Raw genomic sequence first — 17,853 nt, 5'->3', positions numbered from 1 at the left:
TATTATGTCACTATTTGGGTTTCTCTTTATAATAGAGTATCGTAGGAGTAGTACATTGGCCTTTCCCAACAATGCTCAGCTGGAACCCTACAAATGCCTTATGCACAGGCAATCCACAGGCACCAAAAAAAACCAAAAAATAAAGGATTAACATATAATAATGCTGCATACTAACATACACTAACTTATGGGTTACGTTAACCATTTAGAAGGTGAAGAGGATAAAACAAAAAAAAACCAAACCAAAAACCAAAAACAAACCCAAAACAAACCTAAGGAAATAAAATAAACATTTACAGATGAATTATAAAGTGACTAAATGCATAAGCAAGCAAGATACAGAAAAGCCTAGAACTGCCTTAAAGCTATGCTTTTTAAAGGGGGGGGGGGAACCCAAACAAACAAAACAAACCCAAAGAATATTTCATTTACTATCTAGAACAAAACAAAACGAAACAAAGAGAACCTCTTCTACTTTAAAAATGGTTGGTTGGTTGGTTTTATATGTAAGAAATCAAATCTAATACCTCCCCTGGAGACATTTTGTGTGTTAATGCCTATTTTTACAACATACAGACAAGAACACTTTAATATAAAAACTAGTTGATTATTATTGTATAAAATCCTCTATTTTTGTAGCACAAACCCCTGGGGGTAATGCAAATACTATTTTTTTCCTTTTTTTTTTTTTTTTGTTTTAAGACAGTTTTTGGGGTATGGTGGTTTTTGTTTATTCTTTTGTTTGAAGTCACAGATGGAAGGGAGACAGAGCAAGGAAAAATATAGCGAGACTGGTTTTCCCTTCTGGTATAAAAATGTCCTGGAGAAAAGGGTTTCTGCAGGGGAGATCCTGACGCTGATTCCTTCTCAGATGCCCTTTCTTTGTCTGCTTTTGTCGCCAAGCAAACCCATTAGAAGTCCTCTTAAATGTTCACATCTCGCACATCAGTAGGTGTGCAGGAAAGGTCTGCTTCATCCTCTACAGTCTTTGTTTCTGAAGATACGTTGTGCTGCTGTGCCTGACGTAGACTGGATTCAAGGAGGGATTCAATCTGTTCTTGGCAGGCTCGTAAACAATCCTAGAGAAGATTAAATGGAAGGAGAAAAAGACCCAGAGTCCTTTAGAAACTAAACAGGAAGATCACAGGGCAAATACCGTTTCTTGAAAAAGCAAGAGAAATAGAATCAAAGGTATTTGGGAGGGCAGCAGAGTGAAAGGAGCGTGGGGAGAGCAAGGAGAGACTGAACAGTTAGTGAACAGATTGGACAAGCCTAGATGGGGACTTCAGCAACTAACTCCTGCCACCTTCTGCGTAATGATCTAGGACAGCATGCCCTTACATGGTCCTCTAGACAAACCATGGCTGCTTTTCTGTTGTTAAGTCTCAGCCCACACGTCTACTGGGAAGCTGGGCTAGAGTAGGAGTTGGTCACTTCTACTACAGAAACATTTTGGCAGTACAATCTAGCAGAAGTGATGGTCACAAAGAGAATTTTCCCAGGCTGAATTCTGGTAATACATAGTTCTTGGATAGAAAGGCCATGGATCTATTTAGATACACAAACCCACTCCTGCTAAGTCTAGCAGGGGCCAGCTCAAGTTAGCCAACTGAGCTCTAACTCAGAATGGCCTCTATGCTCTTTCAGAAGCACCACTAAGCATCTTCATAACCATGCATTATTAAAAGGTGCTGCCAAGCTTTTGGTTTGGTACCACACTCATCATGAAACTCAGTCATGGTGAGACCTCTCTCCCTTGCTTCAAGGGCACTTTCTCAGAGCTGAATGTGCAAATCATCCTACTGAGTGCTCGGGGTGGGGTCCAAGGACCTCGCTGCACGCACAGGCTTTGGTGTGAATTCAAAGCATAAGCACCAAGCAGGAGCACATCTCCTGTGGGGAAAGATAACTTTCCCCAGGCATTAAACCACACTGTGAGTAGCTCTATCCAATTCTACCTCCTGCCCCTCAGCCAGCAGAACTGGAGAAGGCCCTGTGAGCAAAAGCTGCCCCGCTTGCTGCAGGCTACGGCTGTGTTCCTCAGAGCCATGCAGTGACACAAGCGGTGCCTTCAACAGGCAAAAACAATCGCGCCACATTTTGCCAGAATTCCTCCAGCGTGCTGTTTACTCACATCTTTGTAACAAACATCCTAAGCTTTTCCCCCACGTATTTAACTCTGTGTATTAAGGACTTTGAAGTTTCCTTTCAGTCCTGCCTTTTCTGCTTTAACCTATGACATGTGTTAGCCCTTGCGGTGAACCCAGTCTTCCATGATAAATTGCCGTCAAAAGTGTTAGGATGTGCATGACTGAGAATGAATGTTGTTTTCCTGAGAAGGGTGACCTGCCTGCTGTTTTCTTTATTTCCCAGTTTCAATTCTGCCTTCATTCAGAAGCTTCTTGTGTGATCTACCAGCTTTTCACTGATTCCACTACCACAAGAATCTCCTCTGCCACCAATAAGGGCACATGGCATTTGGGGTAAAATAAGATTAGAAACCCAAGCAAACAATTCTCTGCGAGTCCTTTCTGAGAGAGAGGGAGGTTAATCCTACCTCTAAGCAGATCAGACCATCAGTTACAGCTCACTGAAAACACATAACCTATGACCTTTCCTGGTTTAAACCCTAGTGTAATATTTCCTCTTGACAGAGACACACAGCGTTTTAAATGACAAAAAGAAACGCCTCATATCCTAAAGTCATCATGCCTTTGGCTCCTGCATACCTCTGGCCTTCACAATAAGACCTCTGTGAGGTCCTTTCACCCCTTCCCCCCTAAGATATGATGGATCAATCCTGACTGTAAGGCTTCTACCTGCACGTCCTGGCCCATGTGCCTCGGTCCCACTTGGAACTGGATGTATTCAAGAGCAGTTCATGAATGAACACAGGGTTGGGTGTTTTGGGGTTTACAAACCCAGGCCCTTTTGATTCTGTTTTAACAAGGCAGCATGTTCAGTGTTTCAAACAGCCAATTCCTTTTCAGAGCAAAATGAACTCTATTGTTTTTTGGGGGGAAGGGAGGTGGATATTTTATTTTGTGTGTGTTTTTTCTGTTTTAATCCTCAGCATTTGCATACAGCATATGTGAGCTCTGAAAACTAAAACCATGTGAAAGAATTTCTATCAATACCTATTCTTCTCCCTCTGGGGTCCAGTCATGAATAATGACTCAGGACTATGGAATTAAAAGGTAATTCTGGACCAAAGAGTTACTTCTCTCTCCTGTAAGATTCTCAGAGTATGTTGTAGCTGCGTTCTTTAAAACACAATCTTTACCATTAATCATGAACAGACTACAGTTTAAGCTGGAGTTGAATGAACAGTATTTTTGAAATGTTCTAGGCATTTTTTGTTCCATTACTAGTTTGTCTGCAGGAATGTATTAGAGCTAGCAAATATAACTGCAAAATACAAAATTCACTGTCAGCAACCTCACCATAGCTTTTTTCATTCTCAGTACTTCTCAACACTGAAAAGCAAATACAAAATTTGTGCATTACTCTGGTAACTTCTCCCAACAACTCTTCTGCTTCACTACTCAAATTTTCAATGCCCAGAGTTTGTTCAAGGTCATAAACCCTTCCTGGATTAATTAAGCTCTTCAGTGAAGGAAAAAAAAAAAAGCCTTGCTAGCTTAACTGATGTGGTCAAATACCTTCAACACATGCAGCAGACATGATCAGACTACAGGGTCAGATACTAAAGGAAACAAACAACAACAAAAATGAAACTGCCTGGAAATCCTTTGTGACTGCCTGACCTGGTGTAGATAACAAGCACATGTTTGAAGGTGCCTCTGAGTAGGGGCAGGCAGGAGACGAATTCCAACACACTCTAACAGACAGCACAGAAACCAAATCTAATCTAGTTTAGCAAATTTCTGGCCTGGAAATGAATGTCAGGTAGAATTCAATCTGTTTGGATGATGGGGTCAAGAATAGAATGATGGAAGACAGCCCAAGACTTCTAATTGTGATTATCTGACTTCTAATTACCCCTGATCAAAGGCAAAATGGGAAATTGGACTCCTACCAATGTAAACATGAACCATAAAGGAATTCCAATCAGGTGATATTCATTTTACTTCAGATTCAGCTTTCTTTCAGACTTGAAGGTAAAGAAGTGTAATTATATAACCTGAAATCCATCAGACCAGCTGCTCAGGCTAATACCCAGGGAGAGTGTTAGCCATGTTACAATGCATGCTCTTAATAGTTAAGAGAAGCCAATACAAAATGCGTTCATTTGTGTGCTGTGACCCAGGGAACCATCACTGTGGAGTAACAAACTTCATATACCTGCTAGTGAAACAAGGCAACAGGAACAGCACTGCATAGCAGGGATTACACAGGCACAGCTTGTGGGCAGTTCTCTATGCAGGAGCATCATCCCAGGTGTGAAACCAAGCAGTGTGCTCTGCCCAAAGCACCAGCAGCAAAAAGATGCTGTTCCCTTACTCCTTTCCAAACACAGCAGTGTATACATACACACATATCATGTATGAATTTATGAAGATTATTTTCTGTAGCAACCTTTACAAAAACCTTGCTTCTAATTCTAGCTGATCAACAGAAACACATTTAGCAATGAAAGATGGAGGGGAGTTACTTCTTTTCAAAGCTTTTAAGTTCAGGTCATGCAGAGGGTGGCCTCACAATGACTCTGGACAATAAGAAATAAGCCAGAATTCTCCTTCTTGCTAAAACCACTTTCTTTTCAAAGAGCTCTGTCATCAACTAAGTCAAGTCACATCAGGACATGCTGCTGTTCTCCAAAATGTGAGAGGATCTGTGTCAATGCTCTGTATCAAGGATGATTAAGTAATGCTGTTTGCATCAGATACTGTCAGCACAGATAGCAAACCTAGTATTTTATCTCCATACCTGCTTCAAACATCTCCCACTGGACAGTGTCCAGCAACACACTCAAACATCTACATTGCACAAAGTGACTAAAAGCATGCCATGTGCATACCCAACTGAGCAGCATTTGATTTCAGCATCTGAAGATAGTCTACTACTTAACCTTTCGGCACCGGATCCATAGTACCTTAGCTGCAGTACTGTGAGTGGCAAAAATAACATGCTCAATACTGAGGCATCATTCAGCTGATCAAAGTGACAGACTGAGATCAGATTTGTCAGCAGTTGTTTCACACTGTCTAAAGTGAAATATTCTTTAGTGAATAATGACTCATGGTGATGCATTCATCTCTCCAGAAATCACTCCATCCTATCAACAAAGTCCAGTCATGCAAACCCTGCCTTGCAGCATCTGGACAAGTACAGTTCTCTGCGTATTTAAATTGCTAACATGTAAAATAATTTAACAGCATCTCCAAGATTCTGCTTCTAACCACAGAGTTGTCTTTATCCAACTCATTGTCCAGTGCTTGGAGACCTCACAGGAACCTTTTTAAAGCATCTATTTATTGGTCTTCCACATTGTTACAAAACAAAGCTCAACTCTGCCCTAACTTCACACACCATTATGACATGGATCATTGACTTTAGGTCTTCCTTGTAGGCTCCCTTCCTGGCCCATTCAGTCATGAAAGGTTTATTGCTCACTAGTAACTGATGTGCATCTCCTGGAAGCTGCAGGGCAAAATGAGAGTCCTGTGAGGACCATCTACCTTGTCAGAAAGTCGTGGGACATGCATTTGTTCCAAAAAGGAATTCAATACCAGCTACTGTGCGGGTCTAGCACGTAATAAACCAAATTAGATCATTAGAACTCTTTTAAGAAGGGCTTTTTCACACCACTTGGCACAATAAAAGGCCTCAAGAATGGTCAAAGATAAGGTCAGAGATACCATGAGGTCTCTGTAACCATTTCCTTGTCTATTTTCAAAGTTTAGCTTTACACAGACTCCTGGTTTAAGTCGATGCAGAGTTTCCTTTGTTTGGTCAGAGGCGCTTCCCTCACACACATTAGAGCTGCATGTGGCATTGCTATCAGTGAGCTGCAGAGTGTCATCACAGATTATTAATGGGTGTAACTACATCCAGACAACTAGGATGGACACACGAGAACACATTCAAAATCCCCGTTCCGAGGCTCGAGTTGTATCGAGATTTGCTGTCAGATTAGGCACTGTGCAGTGAGCAGGCATTCATTCTTAAACTCTAAAGTAGGAGATCAACCGAGAGAAAGAGTCACTTACCGGATCACATTTGATAACTTGTGATAGGAAATGTGTGAGGCATTGATAGGAGAGGAAAGTGTTAGTGTTCCCCAGATGCAGGCCTTGCACAGCTGCTACCACACTGCCAGCTGCGATCATGGAAGGTGGGTTTGAAATAAATTTAATATCTGTATGAAGAAAGAAGAGAGAGAAAAAAAAAGAAGACTGAAATGATTGCTTTAGGAGAAGCCTGCCCATACATACACTGCTACCAGCATGGCCTCAGCTGCCAGCTACTGCATCCCAAAAAAGGTCGGGAAAATGGTGAGCAGAAAGGTGCCTCCCACTCTCAATGGTTACAGGTCCAAACCTGTCAACATTTCTCCACATGGGCAGCTGTGCTTCAGTGAGTAGTAGCCCTTCCTCCTCCTGAGCCTGAGCCGCCACTCAGCACACCAAGGTATTTTTGTCAGGAGCAGGGCCCCCATTCTTCAGATGTTAAAACACTTTGCTCACATCTATAATGCCACTGGGCTCAATGACACCATACAGCGGAGAAAACCTGTTGGCATTCTGAAGTGTTCTGCATGATCAGATCCTAGGTGCACTCCAGTAAGGAGTCCTCGGGCCCTTGAGAGCAGAAACCTTTGCACTGACATTCAAAGGAATATAGCTTTAATGAACAACATCACCAAAAAGAAAGGAAGAGAAAGACTGCTTAACCCTGTCAGGAGGCAGATAATCCGTATTTAAACTAAGGTTTCATCCTAAAAATGCTTTGTCTCAACCTAGTCTCTTGTCAGTGGCTGCCATCCATCCTGGCAACAGGGATTTAATGTAAATGTGGCATAACTAAGTGACGGGGGTCCCAAGAATTGGCGGACAATCAGTTACATTCTGATGTGACACCATGCTGACAAGAGGCTGGGCCCCCTTCCAGACTGCATTGCTGTAGGTCTCTCCACAAAGCCACTCCCATGATTCCTTAAGGGGCTATCTCTGCCATTTAGCGTGGGCTTGGTTTGGGTTTTGTTTTGTTTTGCTGAGGGTTTTTTTAATAAGAATAATCCACATTTTAATGCTAAGACTCCTGCTGCCGAACAGGAATGCGTTTGATCTGCGGCAGTGTACACCTTGGAGGAGAGTCAGAAATAAAGGCACTAAGTGGCACAAGTAAAGGTCTAATTTTGTCAGGAAGAAAGGGAAATGCCACATTATACACAAGAACCTGAGATACATTCCTTCAGCTTTTATCAGAATACAACTTCCTCTGGGCTGAAAAAATATAAACCATCTGTCAAACCCTTGAATGAAATCAAAGGACTGGACAGCTTAGAGGGCTCAGTGGAACAGTTTAAGTATTAAATCATGCATCTCCTTTATTATGATAAAATAACTTTTGTGTCAATGTTTTACCAGTGAAACCAAAGACTTCAGGACTCTGTGCAAGTCCCCTCTCTGAGTCTATTCATATACCTCTGACACTCCATTGTAGCCCTGACCAATACCCACCTTCAAAGGGACATTTTGCCCAGCCTTCTATGAACCTTCACAATCAAATTCTATGAACCTTCAAGTTCAACTGATAGGATGAACTGCAGCCAAACTTTTGTGCTGCACTGCCTGCAAAAAGGCAAGCTTGATCTAAAGTCACCTCATTTCTGTTACCACGTTTAAAATAAGTGTAAGTTCATCCCCCTTTTCCTCATGGCCCATTCCCAGGCAGACAGAACGCACACAACCTTCTAACCAAGCTCAGCCTTCCTCACTAAGTAGCCCAAACTGCTTGCTGACACTCAAGCGCCTTGCAGTGCCAGGCCCCTGGCTGAAACGCTGATGGAGGGTTGCAGGTAGCCTTCAGCAATGAGGGCTTTCAGTGGCAGGCATGAATTCCACCACGCTTGGGTTGCTCAGAGGGGCAAGGTGGCGGTGCGTTCGCGACACTATTGACTGAGCTCCACAAACAGAACATGACCAAAATGTGTCACTTTAATGAGTCTGTCCTGACAGGATCACGGTTGGCATTAATATTTGCGTTCTTCTTTTAAATGGAGCAGTAAACAAGAACATGAATTCATAGTCACACCCTCATTCTTTCCAAGGTGGAAAAGTGATAATGAAGTTTAAATGACCAGTTTGTGTCTGTCCCTATAACCACTCCAGACAAGCAGCATGGACTGCCTTTTTGTTGCAACTCAACAAGGAATTATTTGTGGCAGAGGCCACTAATTTCAGCATATTAATCAGGGGGCCCCTCTCGCCTGTAATTGGATGCCCCCAAGTGAAGAGTGTGGCATCATTGTCAGCCTCCATCGCCTCATCTTGCGCTATTGAGCGCTCAGGAACAAGGGGGCTTCGGTGAGATGAATTAGACCTGACACAACCACAATGGGGTAGGGGGCCCCATCAATTGAAGCACACATCCCCAGTAGCCTATCTGAGACTTCATCCAAAAAGAATAAACAACTTCAGCGTTGTTAAAAAGAGAGAGAGAGAGAGAGAGAGAGGAGGGGGAGGAGAGAGAAGAATGCCAGCCACCCTGAAGGGAGGACAAAGCAGGCATATAGGCGCTGCAGCGCTTTAAAAAAAATTCCTAACAAGGCGAGTCACCCCTTTTCCTTTTTAAATGGAGCAGCAATTCCATCCGTCTGGAGAGCTGGGGGCTATGAATGAAAATCTTTTCATTGAGGCAAATCAAAACTGTGAACATAAATCACTTGCTGCAAGATGCAACAGGTTCCAACTGGTCACATACCTTGAGACTTCCAATTTTATAAAGGCCGGAGAATAGGAGAATTGTAACACGCTCGTTTCAAAGCGGGGAGCTTGCTTTCTCCATCCCAGAGGAGGGAAGCAACAACAACAATAATAATAATAGCAGTAATAATGATAATATAAAAGGGGCCTGCTATGTTTTGATAACCAGAGGAACATAATGAATCGCTGAAGCTCCAATATTTGTTGTTATTCATTGTTATGCTTGCATAGAGCTGCAGTTCTCCCTCAACACCGGTCTTAACTTGGGCCAAAAGAGGCCTGCTTCGTTTTGAGCTCTCCCTGCCTTGCTAGGCCATGCCAAAGCCCCATTCATTAAGCACAATTACATGTTAACTTCAAACAACCCCTGGTAATTCTTTTTTTTCTTTCTCTCCTGAACCTACCACAGCACAAAGATCACAAAGACATCCTTTGGTGAAAATGGGTATTTCAAAACTAAACCAAATCAAACAAATCCACTTCTGCTAGCCAGACAACTGAAGAAGCAGCTTAGAAGGAATTCCCCTCAACTTCACCTTGCAGCATAACCTTCTCTTTCTGGAGCAAGCACACACATACTCATCTACAAACACTCCCACAGCCTTCTCCTCCTTAAGCCAGCGGGTGGAGGTTTTATTTTCTAAGCAACCATTACTTTGCTGTCTCTTCTTAGGAGACCCTCCTTCACAGCAGAGGACACAGACTGCACTTCAAGCAAAGAACATGCTGCACTTGCCCCTGAGGCCACTTAAGCCAGTGTCAGTGTTTCCAGTGGACTTTGGATTGGGCCCCACAGCATCCAGGCAGCACAACGCATTTGCAGTCCATCTAGGTTCATTTTGGCAAGGGGAAATACAACACAACCCAGCAACAGCAAAGCAAAGTCCAGATGCTACTTAAGCCACATGTGATCTTCACTAGCCAACAAAGAAGTCATGAGGAAAGCAAGAGGCAGAGAAAATCCTGACATCCAAAAATAACAATAAAAACACAGTGCCTGGTGGCAGCCTTCCTGAGCTCTCCTTCCTCAGGCAAGATTCCCAGCTTCAGTAGGGAGCTGAAGAGGGCCCCAATGCTGGTGAGCTCAGCACTGTGTTTTTTAAAAGCTAAGTGAAACTCCCAGAACATGGTTCTCATTTAGCGATCCATTCTCCAGCTGTGGTGGGTAGCAGTGTTAAATAAAGGCTCTGGATGTGCTTCCTAAAAGAAACATAACAACACCGACAGGATGATCAAAGTACTGGACTCTTAGCAAGTCTCCAACCTTTGAACTACTCTTGTTTTCATCCCTGTCATTGCCAGCACAACAACCTAGGTTAAACAGCCCCACATCCAAAGGGGAGGCCGGATAGCTGTTCCCTTAGCTAACAGCCGAGGAAGCTTCAACCTTATTGAATCACACCCTGGGAGTCACAGCAGCCTTATCTGGCAGAATCTGGCATGGAGTTAGGGCTGATTTTCCCAAAATGTTGCTGCAGGTAGTCTGAAGGCTGTTTGAAGGTTGTAGCACTCCGAACACCAAGCATTCTCCCAGGCACTCTGACTTAGCAACTGCCCTTTATGCTGATGGTAGGCCCAAGAGGAAGAGCAAAGCCAGCGTTTATAAATCTTTCTTTTATGGCCTGGTCGTTCTATCTTTAGGCCTTGCAGAAGGGCCAGTTCTGTGAAATACAACTTTTTCTTCTGAGTGCCTGCAATCTTTCTTCCATCTTTTTATACCAAATCCAACTCTGGAAAAATAAACTACACAACCTTAACTGGTGCCACTGACCACACACGGATTCCACCGGGGTTTTCAGGTGTGGATACCTCTTCTCACGTCCAAACGCAGGCTCGATCCCCTTTTTTTTTGGCACAACTGCTACCGAATATTAACATTTACTAAAGCACTGTGTCTCCTTTGCACTAAGTTTTTATCAGTGTCAACGGAGTGTCTGCCATTCCTCTTTGCATGCTACTGCAAAAGGCCATTTGCTTTGGCTGCTTTTTCTTCCTTTTGCCATTCCTGGATTGGTCTTGCCACGCTAAAAGCAAACGCACTGAACGCGTTTTGTTTAAACGGAGAATCTTGCCTCTAGAACTTCCTTTGTCCCTGCTCCTCCACTCTGTCCTGTGGGAACAGCGGGATCTGGAGAACAGAAAGACTCTTCTAAACCCCTTTTTTTTTTCCTCCTTCCCTCTTCATTGGTTAAGCCAGCACATGTACGAATGCACACACACACAGAGTCCACATGCAAACATGGAACATCAAAGGACGAGCGCGCGCGCCCGCACAGTGCCCTTGAAACCAAAGATCAGGCCTCTGCAAACCTGGCCTAGGGAACAGTCGGCGTCTTTGGAGGCTGGCCCTGCACATGGCTTCAGTACAGCACGTGGTCAGAAGGGTGCAGATGGCAGCAGCTGGGTCCTGTGCCAGGAAAGCCTCTGTGCCGCGTGGCCCTCCTCCAATCCACCAGCCACCGAGGAGGGGGGAGAAAAGGCGACTTGAAGAGGGAAGTTTTAAACCCCCCACGCAGAGCCATTCACAAGCAAACTCTCCCTCCGCCTTTAAAAACAGTCTTAAGAATGAATCCACACGGGCAGGGCTTCCCCGTGCAGGCAGTAAGCCTTTTGCAGCCCCCACACCAAAGCCGGTGTGCAGCAGTGAAGAAATTGTGCCACGCCGAGCTGCCGCTCCACAGCTCAGCTACAAAGAGAGCGTGTGTGTGCGGGTGCTTCTCCCTCCCTGACAACACACATACTCGATTCAGAAGCAAAATATCCTCTGGAAAAAACTTACCTCTGCGAAGTAATCCACCTTCTGCAAACAAGGGGCAATAACCAGAGCTTAAACTACCTGCACACAGCTCTGTGAGCTCACTTTAGACCACAGCTACGGGAGGCTTTAGCAGCCTGGGGGTAGGCGCGTGTAGGGGAGTGACACGCTTTGCTTAACGTGCAGGGCTCATACCTGTAGCGCACAGAGCCACAAAAGTCTGAGCATGTTTACGGATGATCTGCTTGGTGTCCTCTGCCAGAGGCATTTTAGTAAGGAAATGTTCAATGAAATCGTGGGGGGTCATTGCAGCCAGATTCCATTTCAGCTTATTCACCAGAAGCAGCTCCATTTGCTGCAACGAGAAGAGGGAGGGAAGGGGGAAGAAGAGAAGAGGAAGAGGGACAATGTGGTTAGCTCCAGTCGCACATGGCCGGGCGACCAGTATCCGCTGCTGGGCGAGTCAGCCCTTGGCCCTGCCCGCTTCCCCGGCCCGGGGCGTGTGGGTGTGAAGTGTGTGTGGGGTGGCCTGCCACGGTGAAGACCCGGTTCGACCGGGGGTGCAGGCGGGGATTGGGGCTGGGGGTGGTGTCACCAAACAAGTCCCGTCCGGGAAGCGCTCGCCGCAGCCCCCTGCGGGGCCGCCAGGGGGCGCCCACGCCCCGCCCAGCCGCGCGGTGCCGGCGGGTCCTCGCGGAGCAGCCCGGGGTAGGCGGGGGGCGGCTGCTACCGGCGCAGGCATGGGCAAGGGCCTGGTCACGGCCTTCCGGCACGGCCGTCCGCCCCTGGCATTGCCGTGGACCCGCTCCCCGTCCCGGGCCAACGCCGCCACCGGGGCTGTAGCTCCTGCGGCCGCGGGGAGCGGCTCCCACCCGTGGCCGGCAGCCCTGCTGAAGGCGAGGCAGCCCCCATCCCCGCCTGCCTCGCTGTCGGGGGGCTTCCCAATCGGCGGGTTTGGTTTGGGGGGTTATTTTTTTTCTGGTTTGGTTTGGTTTGGTTTGGTTTTCTTATCCTGAGGTGATTAAACGTGAAATTACCAGTAATTCGTCGGGTCTAATGGAGTTATCTGTATAAATGCACAGTTTTTCTGCGGTCAGAGGAATAGTTTCCTTCATTTTTGAAGCCACAAACATGCAGGTAGCTCCGAGCAATTGCAATCGGCTCTTCTTGAGGGGTTCAAACGACAAAAATCTGTCCAAATAATTCATAGCCAAGGGGAAAACTTCCTCTTCGCACTTCTGCTCCTCGCAAACCTGGAGGAAGGAAAGAGATCGTTGAAGAATAATTTAATACAAGCGAAAGCTGGGTTTGTACGGCCGCCCTCACTTCCTCGCCCCCCAGGCTTTGCAGGGCAAGGATGAAGAAGAGGGGGGAAACGGATCAATAATGGGCAAACAGGCATCAAAGAAAATGAAAGAGAAAGTCACAAGTGACAAAGTGGAGAGAAATGTGGCGTTAGAAATCCGCAGGCGATTCATGGTTAAATGCGGGGGATGGGAGGGGGGGGGGAGTGTGGGGAGCGTGGGGGGGAAATCGAAGAGGAGCTCCTCTGTCCCCATCTTCCCAGCTCCTACAACAAATTTTGTAAAAGTGAAGAAAAAAGAAAGCTGAGGAAAATGCGAACCCCCGTGTGTGGGAATGGGGTGCAGAGCCAGGCTTGCCCCCGGATTTATTTATTTCGCTTTTATTTTTTCATCTAATTCGCCGTTGTGCTGCCGATTGCTCGCTCTGCTCGAGACACAAAGGTGGCGGCCAGTCTCATTTCCCCAGACGTCATCTTTTCAAAAAATATTTAAAAATATTTAAAAAATTATTCGGCCTTTCAAAAAAGGTTGAAAATGAAGCGGCGGGGGTCCTTTACCGAACCCCGTGCCGATGGTCCTGCTGGGGGGTTCTGGGGAGACCCCCCGAAGTGAAATTCACCGCCTCCCTCTCTAGCCCTCCAGCACAGCCGGGCGCGGCATTACCCCGAGGAAGGCAGGGCGCTGCGCTTTCAAAAATTAATTAAAAATACATCGCGGGCACGCAGGGCTTCCGAAAAGGCATGAAAATGTAGCTCAGTTCCTGGGGTTCCCGCTGGGCACCCCCACAGACGTGTAACACCAAGGGACGGGGCCTTTTCCAACTCGCTTTTCGCGACCTTGCAGATCGCGGCCGCAGCACAAGCATGCCTTTGAGGGGTGACCACAGCCCGAGCCTCTCTTTGCGCTGAACAAAGAAACTTTCACCCTGCAGCTCCCCCCAGAAACGCAGGAGCCCCTCCGGCCGGTCCCCCTGCCCGCACCCCCAGCGGGCTCCCCCGGCCCCCGACCTTCTTCCCCCGGCCCCCTTGCCCCCGCTTCCCCCCCTTCCCCCCCCTCCCCCCGCAACACACACACCCTTGGCTTGCTCCCCGGGACTTTCTTAATTTTTTCTCTCGATTAATAAACACTTTTTGGTTTGCAAATAAAAAGAACAAAGATGGCGCATAATACTGGCACGGGCAGCCACTTGCATACGTGTACAAGGATATTAATTTAAAATAAAATCCCCCAGAAAAAAAAAAAATTAACTGGCAGGGCCGGCCGGGGGCTCGGCGGCCGGGGCCGCTCCCCAGCGGGGCGGCGGACGGGGGGTACCGCTCTCCTCCGCGCTCCCCTCTGCCGCTACCGTCTTGCCCCGACGGCCGGAAAAGGTGCAGGGCACCCCCTCGACCCCCGACCCGGTGTGCCGGGGTTGGAGGAAGAGGGGATGAGGAGAAAGGGTCGTCCGCCGACCCTCCGCGGCCGGACCCGACTGCTGCAGCGGGGATAACGAAGTGGCAATAACGGCGGCGGCGATCGTAGCCCCGGCCCGCGGTCCCCTCGTCACAAGCGGTCGTCTCGAAGGCAGAGCAACGCGTGCCCCGCCGGGGAGCTTATTTCGGATGGGGGGGTGGGGGAGCCGGGAGCGAGAGGAACCGGGGAAGCGGCTCTGCGGATTAATTCATTTCGGTGCCGAAACTTGCAAAAGAAAATGCCCCAAAGATACAAACCTCCAACATCCAAGTGGCAACTATTTTCCTCATATATGGCAAGATTTCTTTCTGCACGCACTTGAAGTAGGAGACGGAGGGCGAGCAGGTCTCCTCCGCCTTCAGCATTGTCTGCAGCACCCTGTCATTGAGGAGGTTGGCATCTAGGTAGGCTCGTCGGATGGTCTCCACCTCGCAGCACAGCAGCTGATGTTCCATGTCTGCCTCCGTCGTCTCGAGTCAGTTTTCTGCAGCAGGACTGAGTCAGTCGCTCTCTCGCTCTCTCTTCCCCTTCCAGGAGTTCCTTGGACGCTGCTTCTGCTACTGCCGCTACAGCCCTCTGGAGGCTGCAAAACTTTCTAACTTCCAACAAAACTCTCCTGTATAGTCCCTGTGACGTTACTGTTGTTAAGCAGAGATCAAAGCACGAGAGAGAATGAGAAAGAGAGAGAGAGAGAGCCAAAAGCAAGGGGCAGAGCCCTAAAGCCATCCCATAGGCTTCAAGTCCTTCCCCTTTGCTTAGCTTATAGAGAGCAGGGTTTTAATGCAAATGCAAATGAGACAAGGGCTTGCTTTCTTCAAGGGCAAGGGAGAGGTGGGGGAAACCCAAATTGTCTCCTCAGTGTATCATGCATAATTTTAAAAATGGAGCGAGTTCTGCAGTGGAAGCCAACTGATGAATGGGGCCAGGCCACACACAGACACGCAGGGATGGAAGTACAAGAGACTGGGTTGGCATTATCATACCGGGGGCGCCGGGGAGGGGGAGCAGGGCACTACCAGTGCGGCCCTGCTCGGTATCAATTATTGTTATTCCTGTCACCGACACGTACCTGCCGTATCTGTCGCTTAAAATCATGCACCCAACCTGAACTCATTGCCTTTGTAGTTGATCCCAAGGGAAAAGCTTTCTCCTGTTTCCTCAGTCCCTTTTTTTCCCCCCTGGCCTAGATGGTTTCGCTGCACACCAGCATTTTAAAGGAATCAGGGTCTCCCTCCTGCCCCATCTGCCAAACCTATGATTTTCCTTTTCTTTTCTCCTTTTTATATACTTTTTTTTTTTTTTTTTTACATCTTTCATTTCACTGTGGAGGTTTTGCCCTCCAGAAGGGGCACAGAGGTGGCAGGGGACAGGACGATGTTAATCCAAGCAGCAGTGCACGCTGGGCAGCCTGCACTCAGCACTCCACCCCCACCACCGGCTCACAGCCACCCAGAAGAAAAATATCCCAGCAGAGCAGCAAAATGGTGGCCGGAGCTTCCTCCAGTACCTACAGGGAGATGAATTCGGGGGGGGGGGAGGGAGGTGCCGACAGCCGCCGGAGCCTGCCGGGGCCTCATCCGACACGCTGCGCTGCCAGGACAGCCTGTCCACGCGTGACGTGCAATAGCAGGGCCCCACCGTAAATAACTGCTGTTGCCCGGCTGGACAGCCTGTACCTGAAAACACTTCATTTTGCTTTGTTTTCAATAAATAATAATTTTAAAAGGATCTTTTGAAATCCTTTTTGAGGGGCTGATAGGGGAGCTTGGGGCCCGCTGGAGAACACCAGCACCGAAGCCAGGGCACCACTGCTTGGGAGGAATTGATTTGCGCTGCACCAAAATGGAGTGTGGAGAAGTCAGGAAGGCCACAAACTGGAGCTGACACTGCCTTCTGCCTGCCCACCTTTCCCGACCAGAGTGCTCAGATAACCATCAGCCCTGGTGCCTTAGCATCACCTGGGTGCAGCAGCCATGGCGGGAATTGGTGGCACTCATGGCAGCAGTCAGCAGGCCTCAGGGCAGTGGAAGGGTCCCCTGGCCATGCAGGCAGTGCCGTGTGATAAACATGCCACAAAGGACACACCGTGGTGGACACGGCACGGAGTCACACAGCATCTCTTGGACTCGCAGATTGCGTTGGGCTGGAAGGGACGCGGTGCCAAAGATCACAGGGCACACTGTTGCACAGTTGTGTTTACGTAATCTCTGCGTGAAATACCTGCCCGTCTCCCCCAGTTCACCCGTTTGCTTGACCATTTGTCTCCATTTTGTCTTTGCCTGTTAGGAGGATGTCAGAGGCCCTGGGGAACCTCAGTTCCCCTTGCACACCACAGCCTGTGGGTCCAAGCTGGATGGTTTCTCAGTGAGGAAGCTGTGCCCTGCCTGCGTCCCTCCGCCTGTCTATTGTGCTTCAGACGCAGATACGTACTTCTGTTTTCACAACCTGACTTTGCCAGGGAGGTTTTAATTTTTAATGAAGAAACACGCCATGACCCTGCACTCCAGGACTGGAATCCAGCCCACTTGCTATGCACAACGAGGGGATCCTATTTAACTGACATCCCTGCACCCCCAGCACCTTCCTAGGAAGCAGCTGCTTTGTGGGCACAGGGAAAGCCCATGGGGGAGCTGGTGCCAGTCCCCTGGATCATGCCAGCTCTTTGCCTTCAAATATTTGTTCCTGGCCACGTTGCCCAGTTCTGCCCAGAAGCCGGGACACCCTCTCCCATCCCCACACAGCACCCACGCCTCCGGCATCTTCGCCCTCCCAGCTGGGCTGGACTCGGTGAGGGGATTCTTTTCCCCCCTTTCAGCATGAGGCCGGTGTTTCATTCATAAAAGCTGCCCGGCGGGGCGCGGGGCTGCCCGGCGGGCGGTGCCGGCGGCGGGGAGCGGCGCTGGCCCCAGGCCCGGGGGAGCCCCCGGCGGGCGGGGCGGTGCGGCCGCAGGAAGCGGCCATTAGCGGGAGCCAATGGGGGCGCCGGGCTGTTACCAGGCGGATCGGGCAGATCTCGGCTCGCCCGGTCCCGCCGACACAAAGGGGACTGGTCAAAAGTGACACAGCCGTCGGCACCGGGCCGCCCCCCTCCTCCACGCACGTCCCGTTGACAGTTCTGGGCTCCGCCTCTACCGCACCGGGCGGCCCCGCACCTGCCCGGGCCGGGGGTGGTCCCGCCCCCGCCGCTACCTGACCGCTCGGCGGCAGTGCTGCGGCGGTAGTGAGGCTCCGGGAGCGGGGCTCCGGGAGCTCCCGGTCGCACCTGAGCCGCCCTCAGGCCGTACTCCACGTTGCCGGCTCCCGCTGCCCCGGCAGCAGCCGCGGCGCCGGCCGTAGCCTGGGGATGCCTGCGCTGCTCCCCGCCCGCCTGCCCCGGGGTGCGTGTTTAGAGGGCGTGCTGCCTCCTGCCCCGCCGCCTAACGCGCTCAGCCCGCGGCCCTCCCCGCCGCGG

The 17,853-nt window shown here is 48.8% G+C and overlaps 1 protein-coding gene across 1 annotated transcript; it reads right to left on the bottom strand.

Annotated features, from left to right (window-relative positions):
* Positions 1-684: 684 nt before the first annotated feature.
* On the bottom strand, positions 685-15,254 carry CCND1 (cyclin D1). Its single transcript, XM_009897447.2, has 5 exons — positions 14,660-15,254; positions 12,684-12,899; positions 11,842-12,001; positions 6,174-6,322; positions 685-1,079 (listed from the first exon to the last, which is right to left on the bottom strand). The coding sequence occupies exons 1-5, from the start codon at positions 14,855-14,857 to the stop codon at positions 924-926; spliced, it is 879 nt and encodes a 292-aa protein (XP_009895749.1). The 5' UTR covers positions 14,858-15,254; the 3' UTR covers positions 685-923.
* Between the last annotated feature and the right edge of the window lie 2,599 nt (positions 15,255-17,853).

This window comes from Dryobates pubescens, chromosome 22, assembly GCF_014839835.1.
Source record: "Dryobates pubescens isolate bDryPub1 chromosome 22, bDryPub1.pri, whole genome shotgun sequence".
Taxonomy (NCBI): Eukaryota; Metazoa; Chordata; class Aves; order Piciformes; family Picidae; genus Dryobates; species Dryobates pubescens.
The sequence above is the reverse complement of the archived record's forward strand: the minus strand, read 5'-3'. Positions and strand labels throughout refer to the sequence as shown.

What these genes read in the sequence shown, in the direction of transcription:
- CCND1 (XM_009897447.2), bottom strand. Translation starts at nt 14,857, where the DNA reads ATGGAACATCAGCTGCTGTGCTGCGAGGTGGAGACCATCCGACGAGCC. An exon ending in TTGCCACTTGGATGTTGGAG is followed by an intron (nt 12,900 to 14,659) that starts GTTTGTATCTTT and finishes TCCTTCCTCCAG; the next exon opens with GTTTGCGAGGAGCAGAAGTG. An exon ending in AAGTTATCAAATGTGATCCG is followed by an intron (nt 1,080 to 6,173) that starts GTAAGTGACTCT and finishes AATCTTCTCTAG; the next exon opens with GATTGTTTACGAGCCTGCCA.